Raw genomic sequence first — 15,731 nt, 5'->3', positions numbered from 1 at the left:
GAGGGAGGAGTTAGGAATGTGTTCTGGGTTTCTGGCTTGACCCGCAGGGAGAATGGTGGTGGAGCCATTTGCTGAAATGGAGATGGAGGGGGAGAGGGTTGGCTGGTTTAGTTTGAGATGCCGTGAGCTGGATATGCATACACGAGTCAAGCTAAAAGATAAGGTAGGAGACTGATTCAAAGGCACCAGGTGGCCTGTTTTGTTTTCCTCTGGAGAGGATTTCCAGTTGGACTTCTTTCCCCACCAGAGCCATCCCGGGGAGGTCTGCTCTGCTCTCAATCTCTGTGAGTCTCTTCAGAAGCACCTGGCAGAGCTGAATCACCAGAAACAGCTTGAGTCAAATAAGATCCCGGAACTGGACGTGGCTGAGGTTGTGGCTCCCTTCATGGCCAACATCCCCCTCCTCCTCTACCCTCAGGATGGCCCCCGCAGCGAGCCCCAGCCTAAGGTAAGGCAGTGCGTAAGCTTGGCCACTGGGCTCCATTTTTGGTTGGATTAAATATGAGATATGAAGGCAGCAGTGTGTCTGTGGTTCTTAAACTGGGGGCATTTACACCAGCCAGCCTTCAGATAGTTTCTAAAGAACCCAGATATTTAAATTAAATTAAAAGACTAGGATTTTAAAAATATGCAAAGATTTCCCCCCTTTTCTCTTTTTACTAAAATCAATGCCCAATTGATTTTAAAACTGTCGAGATTTTAGAGCCTGTGAAAACACATTAGGAACTGTTCAGGGAGTCACCCCCTAGTGCTGTGGTTGTGAGCATGTGAGGAACTTTTCCTAGGAATTTGAATCCTCTTAGTTATTAGAGGTGTATGCAGTGTTTACAGCTAACCGCCCCTTGTCGCTGTAGGCTGGTGGGGACGTTTGCCAGGACTGCATTCAGATGGTGACTGACATCCAGACTGCCGTAAAGACCAACTCCACCTTTGTCGAGGCCTTGGTGGAACATGCCAGGGAGCAGTGTGACCGCTTGGGGCCTGGCATGGCTGACATGGTAAGCCTTGTCTCTTCATGGGCTCTGGAGACAGGAGTCGGGAACCAAGAAAACTTCACTTCTGGGATACTGTTTTAAGTTCTAACCTAAGAGCTTTGAGGAAGAGATTGTTCAAACTCCCATTTCCTTTAAACTAAAAAGCAGCCAGAATAGGTGGTAGGCATTTAAATACTTTGTGAGTTAATTGCATTTGTATATGTAACAAAACTCTTGCTATAAAAGAGTGGAAGGAGACCACTTTCGTGAGGATTTCTTTTTCTCCCAGTAACCTCGTATATAAGAAACAACACTAGAACCACTTACACTCCATTTTTAGAAGCCTCACTGTTGTATATTCATAATTCTAAGTGTGCTCTCCCCACAGCCAGCAGGGTTGTCATCCCTGAGAAGCCATGCAGGCTGGCTTGCAGGAGGTTCACCTGGGATGCCTTCCTTACCTTGGTGGATGTGGGGGCTCAGAAACTTATTTTGTTAGCCTCTTAGGGGGAGCTTCATTATTTGGACTCTATTCACACTAACCACACTCATGAGATTGGTGTGTAAAACCAAAATGCCAGTTTAGTGCCTGACAAGTGAAAAGCCCCTGCTAGACTAGATGTAGAGAAGCTGGTTGTAATGACTCCATGGGTCTGGGATTTAGAGCAGCCTTTCTAGATGGGAATGGCTGGCTCTGGGGGTCAAGAGTTCTTCTCTGTCGACTTACTCTCTTGAAAGCTTGAGACTCTTAGCCTCATTGAAGTATCGTTGCATATTGCTATGTTAATCGGCTTCTCCAATTTAACCCTCTTGGAGGGTGGTTGTATTACCTTTTGTTTTCTCACTGTGTAGGCACTCCAATAATTACCAGAACTATTCTCTGAGGGTTTACAGCAGGGGTCCGCAACCCTGGGCCTCAGACCAGTAATTACCAGAACTATTCTCTGAGGGTCTACAGCAGGGGTCCCCAACCCTGGGCCTCGGACTGCTAGCTACTGGTCAGTGACTTGGTAGGAACCAGGCTGCATGCACAGCAGGAGGTGAGCTGCGAACTGGTGAAGCTTCATCTGTATTTGCAGCCACTCCTCAGCGCTAGTATCACTGCCTCAGCTCCACCTCAGATCATCAGACATTAGATTCTCATAGGAGCACCAGTCTCTGGTACCAAAAAGGTTGGGAACTGCTGATCTACAGGAAATACCTAGATGTGTATGACAATAGGCAGGTTGATCTACTGGATTTAAACTTAATAATTCTGTTCAAGAATGTGTGAATGGATTTGAAAAGTAATCTTTGATTCCTAGCAGCATTCTTTATAGCCACACTCACTCTAAATTGCCACTGAATAAGTTTGCTGGATGACCTTGGGGCAAGTTTGGGCCATAAAAGGCGATTGGAGGACTTTAAGGGCCTTTGGAAAACATTTTCAAGACACCTTTTGCACACACGTTTTTTCACATAAGGTATAAAATAACCAAATTGCTATTTTTAGCTTATTAAAACTTGAATAGTGCAGACATTCACGAGAATACTCTTGGGACTGGAAGTGCTGATTTTTTGGTTTTTTTTGTTGTTTGTTTTTTTGGTGTGTATTAGCAGTTTCACTAACAACCTGTTTCTCTCTCCCCCAGTGCAAGAATTATGTCAACCAGTATTCTGAAATTGCTATCCAAATGATGATGCATATGGTAGGTGGCAGGGAAAGCACCTTGTTAACATTTTTCTTCGTTTCAAATTTTGTGATTTTCAGCAATTTTGAAAAATATTTTGTTAGTTCCACCCCCCACCCCACCCTCCCACCCCTCTCTTTTTTTTTTTTTTTTTTACCTTTGAGTACTAAACTGGGCCAAAATGAGCCCTTTTTGACCCACAGACTCTCCACTTACAGCTCAGTACCTCCTCCTTGCCTCCCCCAGTGTGACACCCACAACTGCCTGGGTGCCTTCCTGGCAGTTCATTTGCCTCTGCATATGTGAGCTGGCCATCCGATTTCTAGCATCTGGTTTTTACCCTGGGCTCATGAGAATAGTCTGCTCTGTAGCTAGATCAGGCCTGAGAATTGCTGTGTTGCAACCTGAGTTCTGAGAAGGGGACAATCCCACCCCTTAGAGTTGGTCCTGCACTCTGTAGCAGTGTTAGCTGTCACTGCTGCTTGAGCCCATACCTCTCGGACTTGCTTCTGATGTATCCAGGTGGTAGGGGCATCCCCTCATTATTAGAAAGTATAGATCATGGGAAGCCAGCTGGCCAGCTCCATGCAAATAATTTGCACAGAGTTGGGTGGTTTGAAGCATCATTCCATTGGGAACATGCTCTGGCCTCCTAAGACCTAATCTGCAGGGGTTGAGGGGTGAGTTGTACTTTTTTCTGTCTATCATGCTGACTTCTCACTACGGTGAGATTGGCCTACAGTCTTTGAGTTTATTCTCTAACCAGGGGCTGTTTTTGTAGTTTTATTGGAACATAACAATGCCCATTTTGTGCCACAGCAGCATACTTGAGTAGTTGAGACATTATGGCCTACAAAGCCTAAAAGATTTACTCCCTGGCCCTGCTCTTCATCACGCAAGGGCTCCATCCTGTCACAGTAGAGTTTATTTGGGATTATTATTCACACCCCACCTTTGTTCTCAGGCATCTTACAAAGATAGGCAGCTAAGGTAGGGAAAAAAAAGCCTTCGATGTGACTTGATCTAGTTAAAGCTTCCCCATAGCTAACAAAAAAAGTATTTTCTCACTGTAAAAATTATACTTCATAGAAATTCTTTGAAAATATAGATAGTGCTTCCCAAATCAAAAGTCATTTGGGGTTTTAAAAAACATCAGTGGGATCACATTTTATATCCTACTACAAACGTTGTAGTGCATTTTTCATCTAAAATTAAATTGGTCATTAAATATTCTGTACAAGTGAGTTTTAAGTGGCTGCATAATATTCCACTGCGCGGCTAAAACATAATTTATGTAACCAGTCCTCAATGGCTGGATGTTTAGGTGGTTTTTAGGTTTGCCCTTGGGATGAAAAGCATGATGAACTTCCTTATAGCCAAATAGATGTATATGCACATCTCTTTTTTTTCCCATAGTGTAGATACTTAAAACTGGAATTGCCGAACCAAAGGACAAAGTTCCTAATTTGGGCAGCCCTGTGTCTTGTTCCATTTTGCGGCTCTTCACCAACCTGAGGGGAGGACCTTGCAGGCATGGTGGGTGGGGTTAGGTTTCTGAGAATGGAGTGCCCTTCATAACGGTGTTTTCCGGGGACATGCTGCTCAGTGTTTGGAGCATGATTTGGTGTGTCAGGGACACAGGGATGGTGCATACACAAGCTGGACAGTGGGGCCTGTCCCTTGAGGAGCGCCACAGTAGTTTTTAGAGCCCCATGTGCTCTCAGTAGTGGGAACAAGGTGGCCGATCTGTGACTGCAGGGGTATTTCCCCTGGTTAACTGCTTGACTGTTATTTTAATTTTTTTCTTAACTGTTGTGTCCTTTCCTTTCTCTTATTTTCATCTTCGATTTCCTGTTTTTTTGTTCAACAGCAGGAACAGGTATGTGATGGGGAATTTGCTTGTATTAGTGGTCTGCTGCTGCTTGTAGCTCTTTTACTCATTTATTTTGTATGGCATGATTAGCTCTGACAGATACAAGGAAAGATTGCAAAAGGCAGGGTCCCTCTCTGTGTTAATAGGCTGGCAGGGGAGCTTTTGCATCTCTCCTCTGTGATACAGGTGATGGGGGTCTCATCTCCCCTTCATGGGGCCAGAAAATGAAGCCAGCAGGGCCTTATGCTCTGGGCTAAATCAGCACCCAGCTGGCCACGTGCAGACTACCGATGTGGTGATGGGGAACCACGGGTGGTGCCAGAGATGCCTTAGCTTCCATCCATGTAGGCCTGACTTCTGGTGGGACACCTTGTTTCTGTCATGACTCAAGAGAGCACTGCATGTCTTTAGTCCTGTTTTTCATAACCCCAGAAATGCTTCTGCTGCATGAGTAAATATTTGCAAATAGTGAGCAGACTGCTCCCTCTCTGCTGGATCCAGAGAATTGGAAACAATCTCTTGATTGTGGCTTCTGCCCCTCTGGGTGATGGGGTGCTGTGGGTCCTGGAGCAACCTCAGACAACTTGAGAGCTATGCCACTTGTGGCATAAAGTGGGCCACTGAGCCCTCAGACAGAATTCGTGAGCCATTTTGGGGGCTGTACTGAGCACTGCCCCCTTCTGAGCACTGTAACTAAATATTTTTCAAAGGTATTTTGAAGTCTAGTGGGAGAGGACTTAGGCCGAAGTATCTGAATTTTCACTTAGGCTCCACAAAGCTGGAGTTAGTAGAACAAAGCTGAGACAAAGTAGCCATACACCTCGTGAATCTGTCTTTTTTCTAAAAACTTGCTGTATCTTTGGCTCCATTCTTATTTTCCCTCCATTTTTAAAATGTGCCAAAGACTGGATACTTAGGATATACTATCAGACTTCCCCAACCTTAATTAATTCTAGACCCTTCTCAGTATTGAAACAAGATGAACCATGGCTGTGGTCTATCTAGGTCTCTTCCCTTAACAGTTCTTGTTTTTAGCAATCCTGTTCCCGCTGCTTTATGGTTTGGTGGTGGGAGGCAAATGCCATCAGGCCCAGAGCTAGGTGCTGGTTGCCATTTGGTTTACGAATATGTATACTTTTCTTGCTCTTGGCTATCATATGGTGAAATGGTATCTAGTTCTCTGTGGTTTGGTTTCTGTTTGGGAAAGGGGATCAATCTGGAGACCTTGTGACTTGAAAGGATTCATTAGTTTCGGGGACTGGGTTTTCGTGTGTACTGTGTGCAATTGTGAATGTAGGATGTGGGTTTTTAAAAAAGCCAACATTTGTTCCTAATGCATCATTTTAAATGGTCCTGCCACTGAAAGATCTGGTGTGGTTTTATTTCTAACACATTTGGCTTTCTATTAGTTTATGAGCATAGAGGTTCCTTCTCTAGAAAGAACATAGAACTTCCTACTGAGTGAACCAGCTCAACTGAAAAGCAGGTTCTAGAGCAGACCAGTGTCCTTGGAGATGATTGATTACTTCTTAAAAGTGCCAGGAGTCTCACTTTCCCAGAGTGTGCTCCTTGGTTGGAGCAGAGACAGTGATTTTGTCTGATCTCCCTTCAGTGCTTTGTGTGGCCTTGGCCTTCTCCCCCATGTGAAACTGGTCCCTCTGCATATGCATGAGCCCCTTTAGATTTAGTATGGAATCTTTGCCTGTGTGTGTCGGGGGGCAGTCAGCCCTTGATGTTGGGACCAAGGTGCAGCACCTTGACATTTGTGTGTAGAGGGTGAGACAGGAATGGTGGGTGCAGGCCTGTATCTGACTGCTTTTTTTATGTTCTCTTCAGCAACCCAGGGAGATTTGTGGTCTGGTTGGGTTCTGTGACCAGGTGAAGGAGATGCCCATGCAGCCTCTGATCCCCGCCAGAGTGGTCTCGGAGAATGTCATCCCTGCCCTGGAACTGGTAGAGCCCATTAAGGTATCTGTATGATTGTTTTGAACTGGCCAAGGTTGTATTGAGTACATTTATTTCAATAATTATAAACTCTAGTGCTCATGGGATCGAGTCTACACCGTATTTTACCTTTTTAGCACTGTATTCAAGATCATTTTTCAGTGCCTGGCTCCAGCCTAACTTTTTCTGAAGTGCGGTGCCCTCTGTGGCTTCTCCCACATCCTTCTCCACACTGTAGCCATAGTACAAACTCGATTTTCCTAGAACACCCCAGAAGCCTCTGAGTGTGCATGCATGGGTGTCCATTTTGTTTTCCCAGCGCTCTTCGCTTGAAGATCCTCCTTCATTCCATAATCAGTTTATATTCAGCACTTCTTATGGGTTGGGCAGTGTTTTAGAGATCGAGACTGAGAACAGCTCACCTACGGTGGTGAACAGAATTGTCCTTGTGTCCTTGCAGTCTAGTTCTCATGGGCCCAGGCCATGTGATGTCTTATCACATGGCACATGCATGCCTTGCTTGTTCCAGACCTTCCCAAGTTATTTGTCTTTTAGTTGTCTCTTCTCCCTCTGCTGCCTTCTTTCAGCATGTGCAGTGTGTGGACCACAGGAAGGGTCAGAGTCAGGGAAACTCTGCTGCCTGCCTCTCATCCTAGGAGTTGAGACGCTCCTAGGCCCTGCTGACTGAAGTAATGGCCAGAGGAAGTGGAGAGTTATCACTTATACTCTAGCCACATGTGACTACTTAAATTTAAATAAGACAGGGTTTTAAAAAATTCAGTTCCTTGGTTACACTAGCCACATTTCAAGTGCTCAGTTGACACATATGGCTATTGGCTACTGTATGTGATGGCAGAGATAAAATTTCCATTGTCACAGAAGGGCCTATTCAACAGTACTGATTTTTAAAGACAGGCTCTAGAAAAGCAATTTTAGGTGTTAATGACACTTGAAACTCAAGAACAGACCTGAAATATCTTCTAAATAGTAAATAGTGGATCTTCACTTAGTTGCTGCTCTTCCGTCCACCTCTCCAAGGCGAATGCTGAATGATGAAATGGTTGTAACCAAACACATCACGTGGACAGCTCTGTGGAGTGGGGGGACAGTTTCACTGCTTCTGTTTCCTGGTTTTTAGGGGGTGGGGTGACGGGAGGCGGTGGTGATGAGAGAGGATTGGGGAAAGGGATGGGTCTCACACCCCATAAAAACAGGAAGGACTAGAACCTAGACACTGAGAGTAAGCCACACATCGAAAGGAAGTGGCTCTTTGCAATGCTAACTCATCCCTGGCATCTGTGTCTCCTTTCCTTTGGAGGAGCAAGACCAAGGGGTGAGGTGAGGGTATCAGCATTCAGGTGTTCTCCTTCTGCCCTCTCAACAGAAGGACCTGGTCCAGGCGAAGTCTAATGTTTACTGTGAGTTGTGTGAATATGTGGTGAAGGAGGTGGTTAAGATGATTGACAACAACAAGACCGAGGTATGTGGATTTGCAGAATGCGACCCTCCCAGCAGAGGGAGTCCTGTCCCTTGAGCCAGAATGGCCTAGCGGGAGAACCCCGTAGAAGAGGCGGGCTTGGCCATAGCTGGTGTTGGACACCAGCCTGGGAATATGTACTGCCACTTTCTGCCAGTGGACCTTTCTGGGTTGGGGCTGGAGGAGGCCACTTCGCCTTGCTTTGTAGTTGTAGTCTTTTGCAGGACTTAACAGCGTCTTGCTGTTGACTAGTTTCTTGGTTATGTTAGTGTTTTCAGAATCTCTCCCACCCCATCTAGCCTCCTATCTTCCCACGTGATTCTCTTGTGTTTCAGGAAGAAATAATTCACGCTTTGGATCAAGTGTGCTCAAAATTGCCTGCATCCATGTCTGAAGAGTGCCAAGAGGTGGTGGACACTTACGGCAGCTCCATCCTGTCGATCCTCCTGCAGGAGGCGAGCCCTGAGTTGGTGTGCAGCATGCTCCATCTCTGCACCTCCCAGGGTCTGCCTGCACTGACTGGTGAGCCCAGTGGGGGTGAGGCTGGCCGAGCCCCCTGAGGTTTGGGAGGGCCCTGCCACCACTGAGCTTGTGTCCTCTTGCATAGCACATGTGACTCAGCAGAAGGATGGTGGCTTCTGTGAGATATGCAAGAAGCTGGTTGGCTATTTGGACCACAACCTGGAGAAAAATAGCACGAAGCAGGAGATTCTGGCTGCTCTCGAGAAAGGTTGCAGCTTCCTGCCAGACCCATACCAGAAGCAGGTATGCCCTGGGCTGCCTTTGGCCAGAATCAGAACCTGCCTGGGGAATGCAAAGGCTGGGTTGTTCATTGATTGTATCATGACTGAAGTTTTGAGGGAAAACCAGCCATTTCTGCCTCTAGGCATGGAATCCAGGGAGATTTTCTCATAGGGGATCTGTGGGCTCAAATGGAGCCACTGGGAGAAAACAATTTGAACAAAAGAGGCCAAATGTGGGTGGGTGGGGCATCTGGTGAGGCCCTGGGGCCACTGGGCTGGCAGTGTCAGGAATTCTTAAAAATAGTATGTCCAGTGCCCCCCGCCTCCCTTTTATGTCCCCATCTGCTGGGACACACCTAGACCTGGACCCATATCTTTCCCAGTGTGATCAGTTTGTGAGTGAGTACGAGCCTGTGCTGATAGAAATCCTGGTGGAAGTGATGGAGCCGTCCTTCGTGTGCTCGGTGAGCTCTGCTGGGCGGTGTGGGTTCTCGGGGAGTGTAACCTGGGAGGTGGCGGGGACCCAGGAAGGAATGAGATGTTTGGCCGTGGGGCAGAGTCTCCAGGGATGGGGCGTGGTAGCCAGGAAGCTGGAGAATCAGGCTTGTAGACCCCACCACTTCACTTAGCAACTCTGATCTTTATTGAACATGCATATCAGAGCTCTGATTCTAGCTGCTTCTAGAAGCTGATAATCTGTTTTGTAAAGGATTAGGTGAGTGGACCTAATTCTTCCCCAATCTTTTCACCTTTTATTCACCATATAGAAAATTGGAGTCTGCCCTGCAGCCCGGAAGCCTCTTCTGGGAACGGAGAAGTGTGTCTGGGGCCCAAGCTACTGGTGCCAGAACATGGAGGCAGCAACCTTGTGCAACGTGAGTAGCTCAATAGCTGCTCCCCAGGCCTGCCTTACCCGGCGGCAGCTCGTTTGAGAATCATGTTTTAATAGGAGCCTCAGTGCCTGGCTCTCTACCCTGTCTTTATGTTAGTGAAAAAACCGAGGCCAAGAGAGACCATTAGGCTTACTCATGGCTGCCCCAGTGAAGGCAGGGCTAACTGTGTTTTTGTCTTTGAGAGTTGAAAGCTGAGGTGGATGTTCTTGAATAATTTTTTTGCTTCTGCTTTCTCGGGTTTGCCCCCAGTTCCCTTGTGACAGGGTCACGTTAGCACGAGGTCACCCCAGGGATTGCGCAAGGGATTCATTGCCTCAGTTCTTCCCCAAGTCCTCATGCTCCTCTGGGGTCACTTTGTATCTGCCCGGCTGCCTTAGTGTGCTATGGCACTGTCCTGGCTGGGTAGCCCTGCTGCTTTCCTGGGTGGGGATGTTTGGACTAGCCTGCTACTTAACGTTCCTTTGCACAACTTTTTCTTCCTCGTGACCAGTGGGGCCTGACTGCGTTGGTGTTGGGGATGTTGCATCATTTTGGACCACTCCAGGGAGGGGTTGGCGAGGCCCATCCCAGCCATATCTAGCCCATCTTTGCCATCACCCCCACCGCATAGCATGGTCAGTGGTGGAATAGGTTTCTTCCACTGTCCTGGGTAAATGTGCCTGTGGGTCTAGTTCTTAAGGCCCAAGCTGGTGTGCACCTCTGACTCTTGGGTGAGTTCTGCCTTGTGGGCCTCCACGCAGCCTGTCAGCTGAGCACTGGGACTTAGGCATGTGACTAGATGAAGGAGTTCTGGGCCCTACCTGCATGGGTGCTTGTCTGCAAAACACTATAGAGTGCTTTGTAGCTGCTGCTCTGGATACTTGCCTTACAAGTCCCCCAAACTGGCCACATGCTCCCTGGTTTTAATTGATATTGTCCTGAGACTTCAGTGTCTGATGCGGTCCAGCTGACCTAGGGCAAGATGGAGAGGTCCCATTGTTGGGGTGATGTCTGATGCATGACTAGGCCAGGAAAGGAGTTTGTCATAGTGAAGACTAAACCCGTTTTTCTCTCTCCTTTCAGGCCGTTGAGCATTGCAAACGTCACGTGTGGAACTAGAAAGAATGTTCCATCTTGGAGAAACCACAGCATCTTAATTGTTTGGTGGAACAAACACAGATCTGTTAACTTTGTTAAAAAAACAAATAGGCCTCCCTTTCCCTCACTCTCTTATCTCCCTTATTGTAGCATTGCTGTCAGTGTGGGAGGTGCCTAACCGCTGACATAGCTGCTTCAGTGTCCCTTTTCTTTCTGCTAGATGGGTAATGACGTATTGCGCCCTGCAGGTCTTTTAGCCTGCCTTTGCATGGTGGTTACCTGGAGGAGGAGGGGGCTCTAGATGCTGGCCGGCTTCTGAGGCCTCTGCCTACTCTAAGGAGGGACCTCTGCTCTTCCTGGGCCTGTTGGCTGCTATATAGAGAAGCAAAACAGGCAGTTTTGTATGAAAGATGAGAGGCTCAAAATAATCAGGCTTTTTAAACAATGTAGTTCACATTGTAACAGTTTTGGAAGCGGCTGCTCAGGAGCCCTGGGTGGGGTTCAGTGTACCTGGGCCAACCTTTGATCCAGCTTGCTTTCTTTCCTGGTGACGCCTTGTTTGGGGTTCTGTGGATTTGGGGGGTGGGGAGGGAGAACATTTGCCTGAATGCAGCCTGCTAACTCTAGGGGGAGGTTGTGTGGGCTTGGCTTTTGTGAGTGTGTGGACAGTGGTGACCGCCTCATGCCTGCTCTGTATCTGCCTGACTGCTGAGGCCTCCTTTGTGCCTCTGCACTGCTGCCCAGAGCCCATCATTGTTCTAGGCAGTGATAGCCCCTCACCTTGGACCCATTTCATAGATGTTCTTTTTGACCTTAAAATAAATGTGGATGACAAGATCCTGACCCTCTGGCTTCCAAGTAGAGGGTCTGCTGGTTGTGCTGTCCAGGGGCCTTGGCTGCTGCCTCTCCTCTCGTTGGCCGAATCTTCTGTTCCATTTCTGGTTGCCAAGAGACAGCAAGACCTGCAGTTGCTATTAAATGGACTTAATGATTTTTTGTTTTGCACTAAAGTTTCTGATTTAACAATAAAGTCTGTCAACTAGACCTGAGCATTTCTGTGACAACTCAGCCAGAAGCTTGGGTTCTTGGCCAGAGAATGAAGTGGGTGAAGAAAGTCTCTTCTGGTCCCTCCTGAGCTACCTGGGGCCAGGCTGGGTGCAGATCTGCTGTGCCCTTCACCAACCCACTCCCTCCCTCCGAGGCCAGCCACGTGGTAGTTCACCAGAGCGAACTGCTGGTTCCTTGTGAGTTGCTTTTCTTTTAAAATTCAGACCATTCCAGAAACGTTCAGTGAGTACCAGTTAAACAAACCAAGGGGAAAATATTGAGGGAATAACTTAATTTAAAAAAAATACACACCAACACTCTACATTCAAAACCCAAGGGAACATCAGTCATTTCTCTTTATGAGCCGGGCACGTTTGGGAAGCCAGTGAAATGGAGAGAACGGGTCATGGATGTTAACCTTGTCGGTGTGTAGAGAGGCAGGGATCACTCACTGCCCCTACCTGGATGTCCAGCCAGGGATGTGGCAAAAATGCAGTGGGACTCGAGGTCAGGGAGTCAAGGCCAGGCAGGGGATGAGGACCGGTGGGAAAGGGAGGGCCTGCTTGGCTTCTCCACTCAGCCTGGGCTGAGCTGGTCCTTAAACTCCTGGGTCCCCAGGGACACTCCTTACCTCATCATTAGACGCTTAATGTTTTTGGTTTTCTTAAAAAAATAACAAATTTTGTGAAGGTAGAGATCAGATGCTGAATGAGCGTCTGGCAGAAGAGGATCTGAGTAGCCGAGGTGGGCTGCCACCACTAGGCCAACTCAGGGTTGTGAGCCCAGGGCTGGCTGGGGGAGGGGCCCACACCCATGGTCCTACACCCCATGGTCCTGCCCCTGCCTCTGCCCTGGGAGGGGGTGGGGGACAGGCGCTGCTCACACCAGTGAGGAGCCCCACGGATGGTCATAGCTCCGTGATCTCCAGGGGGCTCTCCATGATCACATCTCGAAGCTTGTGCAGGGGCGTTGATTTGGCGGACTCCGTGCGGGCATTGCGCTCAAAGGCACTGGCCTCGGCAGCGGTCAGCGTCTCCAGCGAGCGACCCAGACCCTTCTGATCATCCTCAGGCAGGCTGTTGAGGTCCGTGGCCAGCAGCGTGCCCGTACTGCCGTGCACCACATGGATTCCATCCGGCCCCTTGAGCTCTGTCGGAGGCTTGTGGCAGAAGCGCAGGCTGCCCTGACCCGGGCTGTGTTCCCCTGGCTCCTCCTCTAGCTCACTCTGGATCAGCTGCAAGAGGCCAGGACCCCCCACCCCACCAATGGCTTAGGGTCCCCCCACGTACTCAGGGCTATGCCCAAGGGGTGAGCAGGTGGGTGGCTCCAGAGTCCCACGTGCTGTGTGCCTGTTTCTTCCACACTGCACACGAGAGACCCTGGGCTGGTGCTGCAGCAGCCCTGTCCAGCCTCTAACAGTGTTTCTCAAACTGGGTGCAAAGGGAAGCCGTGGATACTTGACAGTGTTACACGTGTGTTCCCATGAATCTGGACTTCCTATGAGAATCTTTAATTTTTTGTTTTCGCTTTGATGATCTATAAAGATCCCGTGATGCAACTCTACCTGGGTTTATTACCAAGCAGGGTCAACCCTCGTTGTGGCTGGCCTAAAGTATCCACAGGTAAAGTTGGAGAGGATCGATAGGGTGTAGTGGAGACTCACAAATGGCGCTTTTGTCCTGTGTGGAACTCGGCTTCAGCCTATTCCAGTTGGGGATGTCGGCCCAGCTGGTAATCTGGGTTTTTAGGTAAAGTCTGACTTTTTAAAGTGCTGACGTATTACTGCAGGCAAACAAACATATGTAGACCCTACTTGACCCTACAGCCAGTTTCTTTAAATGACATCACCCTTTAAAGGTATCTTCTTGGGGTTCCTCAAATCTGAGAAACACTGTCTCATTGCCTACCCCATCCCTGGGAAAGCCCACAGCAGAACCTGCTATCTGACTTCCTGCACCCCTACCGATTGCCCTCTTTGGCCCTGGCTGCCGAGCTTCAGACTGACTAGGAAGAGGGCAGCAGGAGAGTGAGAGAGAAAGAGCACCCCCAGGGCTGGGGCACGGCACACAGCTCCCCTGCCCGCCCGGCTACCTCGGAGATGGAGGAGTGGCAGGAGGAGGCTTTTTGCACCATCCGCTGTGCAAAGAGCTTTTTGAGGCGCAGGTAATCCTCCAGGACCACCTTGAGCAGCGAGCCCTGGGGGAGGGAAACGGTTAGCCCCCCCCACCATGGCCCTCACCCGCCCCTCACTCACTCCCATAACTCTGATGGGCTTGAGGAGGCAAAGGCCTCTAATTCTAGTGTAGAGGATCAGGAACAGAGCCTGGTGACAGCTCACAATGGAGCTGTGGCCCAAAGGCCACTGTGGGCTGAAGCAGCTCCTGGTCAGTGCTGGTGCCCAGGCCCTTTTCACTGCCCTGGTGGTCTCGCCCCAGTGGAGGGCAGGTCTAGTTGAGCCTGGAGGTGAAGAAAGCTCTTTCCCAGTATCTTCCCTGTCCCTGCATCCTCTGGAGGGGGTCCGAGCTCAGCCAGGGCTCTGGGTGCAGGAGCCTATAGGGAGGACTCACCTTGATGGGGCCTTCCCGAATGATCTGGCCCAGCTTGGCAATGTTGTCGTACTCCTGGATGGCTGCCCGCAAGTACCGGTCATCATCAGGCTTGACTGCTGCTGGTTCACGCCCAAAAGTTCCCTGGGGAGAGGGGACATTAGCCGGGCCGGATGCAGACATCACACACACATGCACACATACAGGGTAGGGGACCACTTGCCAGAGAACTCAGCTCCTTGGCCAGTGGTGGTGAAGATCTACCCTACCTCTATCCCATCCCTTCTGATCGTCCACCCCTGCCCCCGGCTCTGGCCCTGGCTCACGTGGGTGCGGGTGGGGCTGTTCCATAGGTCAGCGATCTCACTCAGGTTCTCCGGCAGGTCGTCCTCGTGCTCAGCCTGGGCAGCCAGTTCCATGTTCCGGCAGAAAGGATCCAGCCACACTGGGTTGGCCCTGTAAGTGGGGAGTAGGGTAGCGGGAGGAGGGAAGGCTTAAGTGGACAAATGCCCCACCAGCCTCATCTCTCATCCCTGCCCATTTCCCTGGCCAACTGCAGTGCCTTTCATAGAACCAGGGAGTTAGGGACCATAAGTAGGCCCCTTATCCATGACACTTGTGAGTGCGTCCCCTGCTCTAGGATCCCACTAGATCCAGAACAGGACATGTCAATATGGATCAGCTTTGGTTTGGAAGCCTCGCCCTGTACCCAATGACTAAAGCCAACGCCCCCTGGAACCTGGGGGCCTATTAGAGGGTAGGGAGCCCAACTCTGCGACAGGGGTTTTGAGAGTAGAGAGGGGTAGCTGGACCACCAGGGGGCACACACACCCCAGGTTTCAGCTAGTCAGCGGTTCCCTCACTGTTTGGGAGGCAGCATGGAAGTCTCCAACCCAGCTGGTCCTTGGCAGGCCTCCCCAAAGTGCACCAGGTAGGGCTCCGGGACCCCACTCACCCATCAAAGGAATACTTGTTGGTGTTGGGCATGTCCATGATGTCAATGAAGCCACGATTCCCTGCAGGGAGCAGGTGGGACATGGAAGGGAGGTGGCCGCCCCAACAGCGCCTGGGAACCTGGACTGGTCCAGGGCCTTCTAGGGCCTGGGCAAGCACTCAGGTTCTCCAGGAACCCCTCCTGCCTCTCACCTCCCCACACATCACAGCTCTTGCTCACCTGCCGAGCCAGCCACTATGGCTTTGAGCTTCCTCTTGTGTCTGGAGAGAAGCAGACAGAGGGGCTGGTGAGGGAAGCTGGGGCTAGGCTGGCATCTCAGGGCCCTGCCTGCCTTCATATCTGTCGCAGGAGCAGGACTGGTCAGCCAATCTCAGGGCAGGGGGATAGGGATAACTCACACAGTCCTGTAGTACCAGTTCATGAGGATGAAGAGCATAGCGGCCAGGAAGAGGAGAATGGCCAGGACAATGATTGCCATCTGGGGAAACAGGGCCAGGCGTGAGCAGGTGAGAGCATCCAGGGCAGAGAGGGG

The 15,731-nt window shown here is 49.7% G+C and overlaps 2 protein-coding genes across 7 annotated transcripts in view; one reads left to right on the top strand and one right to left on the bottom strand.

The window, feature by feature from the left end:
- PSAP (prosaposin) overlaps positions 1-11,695 on the top strand; it is a 30,736-nt gene extending 19,041 nt beyond the window's left edge. Inside the window, exons 5-15 of one of the 2 annotated variants that reach the window (XM_039872060.1) lie at positions 248-448; positions 855-998; positions 2,606-2,662; positions 4,515-4,523; positions 6,354-6,485; positions 7,846-7,941; positions 8,274-8,460; positions 8,546-8,703; positions 9,065-9,145; positions 9,449-9,556; positions 10,637-11,695. In XM_039872060.1, the coding sequence (XP_039727994.1) occupies positions 248-448; positions 855-998; positions 2,606-2,662; positions 4,515-4,523; positions 6,354-6,485; positions 7,846-7,941; positions 8,274-8,460; positions 8,546-8,703; positions 9,065-9,145; positions 9,449-9,556; positions 10,637-10,672 (1,209 nt within the window). In that variant the 3' untranslated portion in view covers positions 10,673-11,695. The remainder of the gene's footprint in view (positions 1-247; positions 449-854; positions 999-2,605; positions 2,663-4,514; positions 4,524-6,353; positions 6,486-7,845; positions 7,942-8,273; positions 8,461-8,545; positions 8,704-9,064; positions 9,146-9,448; positions 9,557-10,636) is intronic. The other variant, XM_039872061.1, reaches the window with a different exon arrangement.
- The window catches only part of CDH23 (cadherin related 23), a 391,288-nt gene continuing 387,027 nt past the window's right edge, over positions 11,471-15,731 (bottom strand). For 2 of the 5 annotated variants that reach the window (XM_039872055.1, XM_039872056.1), the window contains 7 exons: positions 15,598-15,677; positions 15,419-15,459; positions 15,200-15,260; positions 14,571-14,700; positions 14,266-14,388; positions 13,790-13,894; positions 11,471-12,932 (listed from right to left, as the gene is read on the bottom strand). In XM_039872055.1, coding sequence (XP_039727989.1) covers positions 12,606-12,932; positions 13,790-13,894; positions 14,266-14,388; positions 14,571-14,700; positions 15,200-15,260; positions 15,419-15,459; positions 15,598-15,677 — 867 coding nt within the window. In that variant the 3' untranslated portion in view covers positions 11,471-12,605. Of the gene's footprint in view, positions 12,933-13,789; positions 14,389-14,570; positions 14,701-15,199; positions 15,261-15,418; positions 15,460-15,597; positions 15,678-15,731 lie in introns of those variants that run through there. The other 3 variants (XM_039872057.1, XM_039872058.1, XM_039872059.1) reach the window with 2 other exon arrangements.

This window comes from Pteropus medius, unplaced genomic scaffold, assembly GCF_902729225.1.
Source record: "Pteropus medius unplaced genomic scaffold, Ma_sr-lr_union100, whole genome shotgun sequence".
NCBI lineage: Eukaryota > Metazoa > Chordata > Mammalia > Chiroptera > Pteropodidae > Pteropus > Pteropus medius.
The sequence above is the reverse complement of the archived record's forward strand: the minus strand, read 5'-3'. Positions and strand labels throughout refer to the sequence as shown.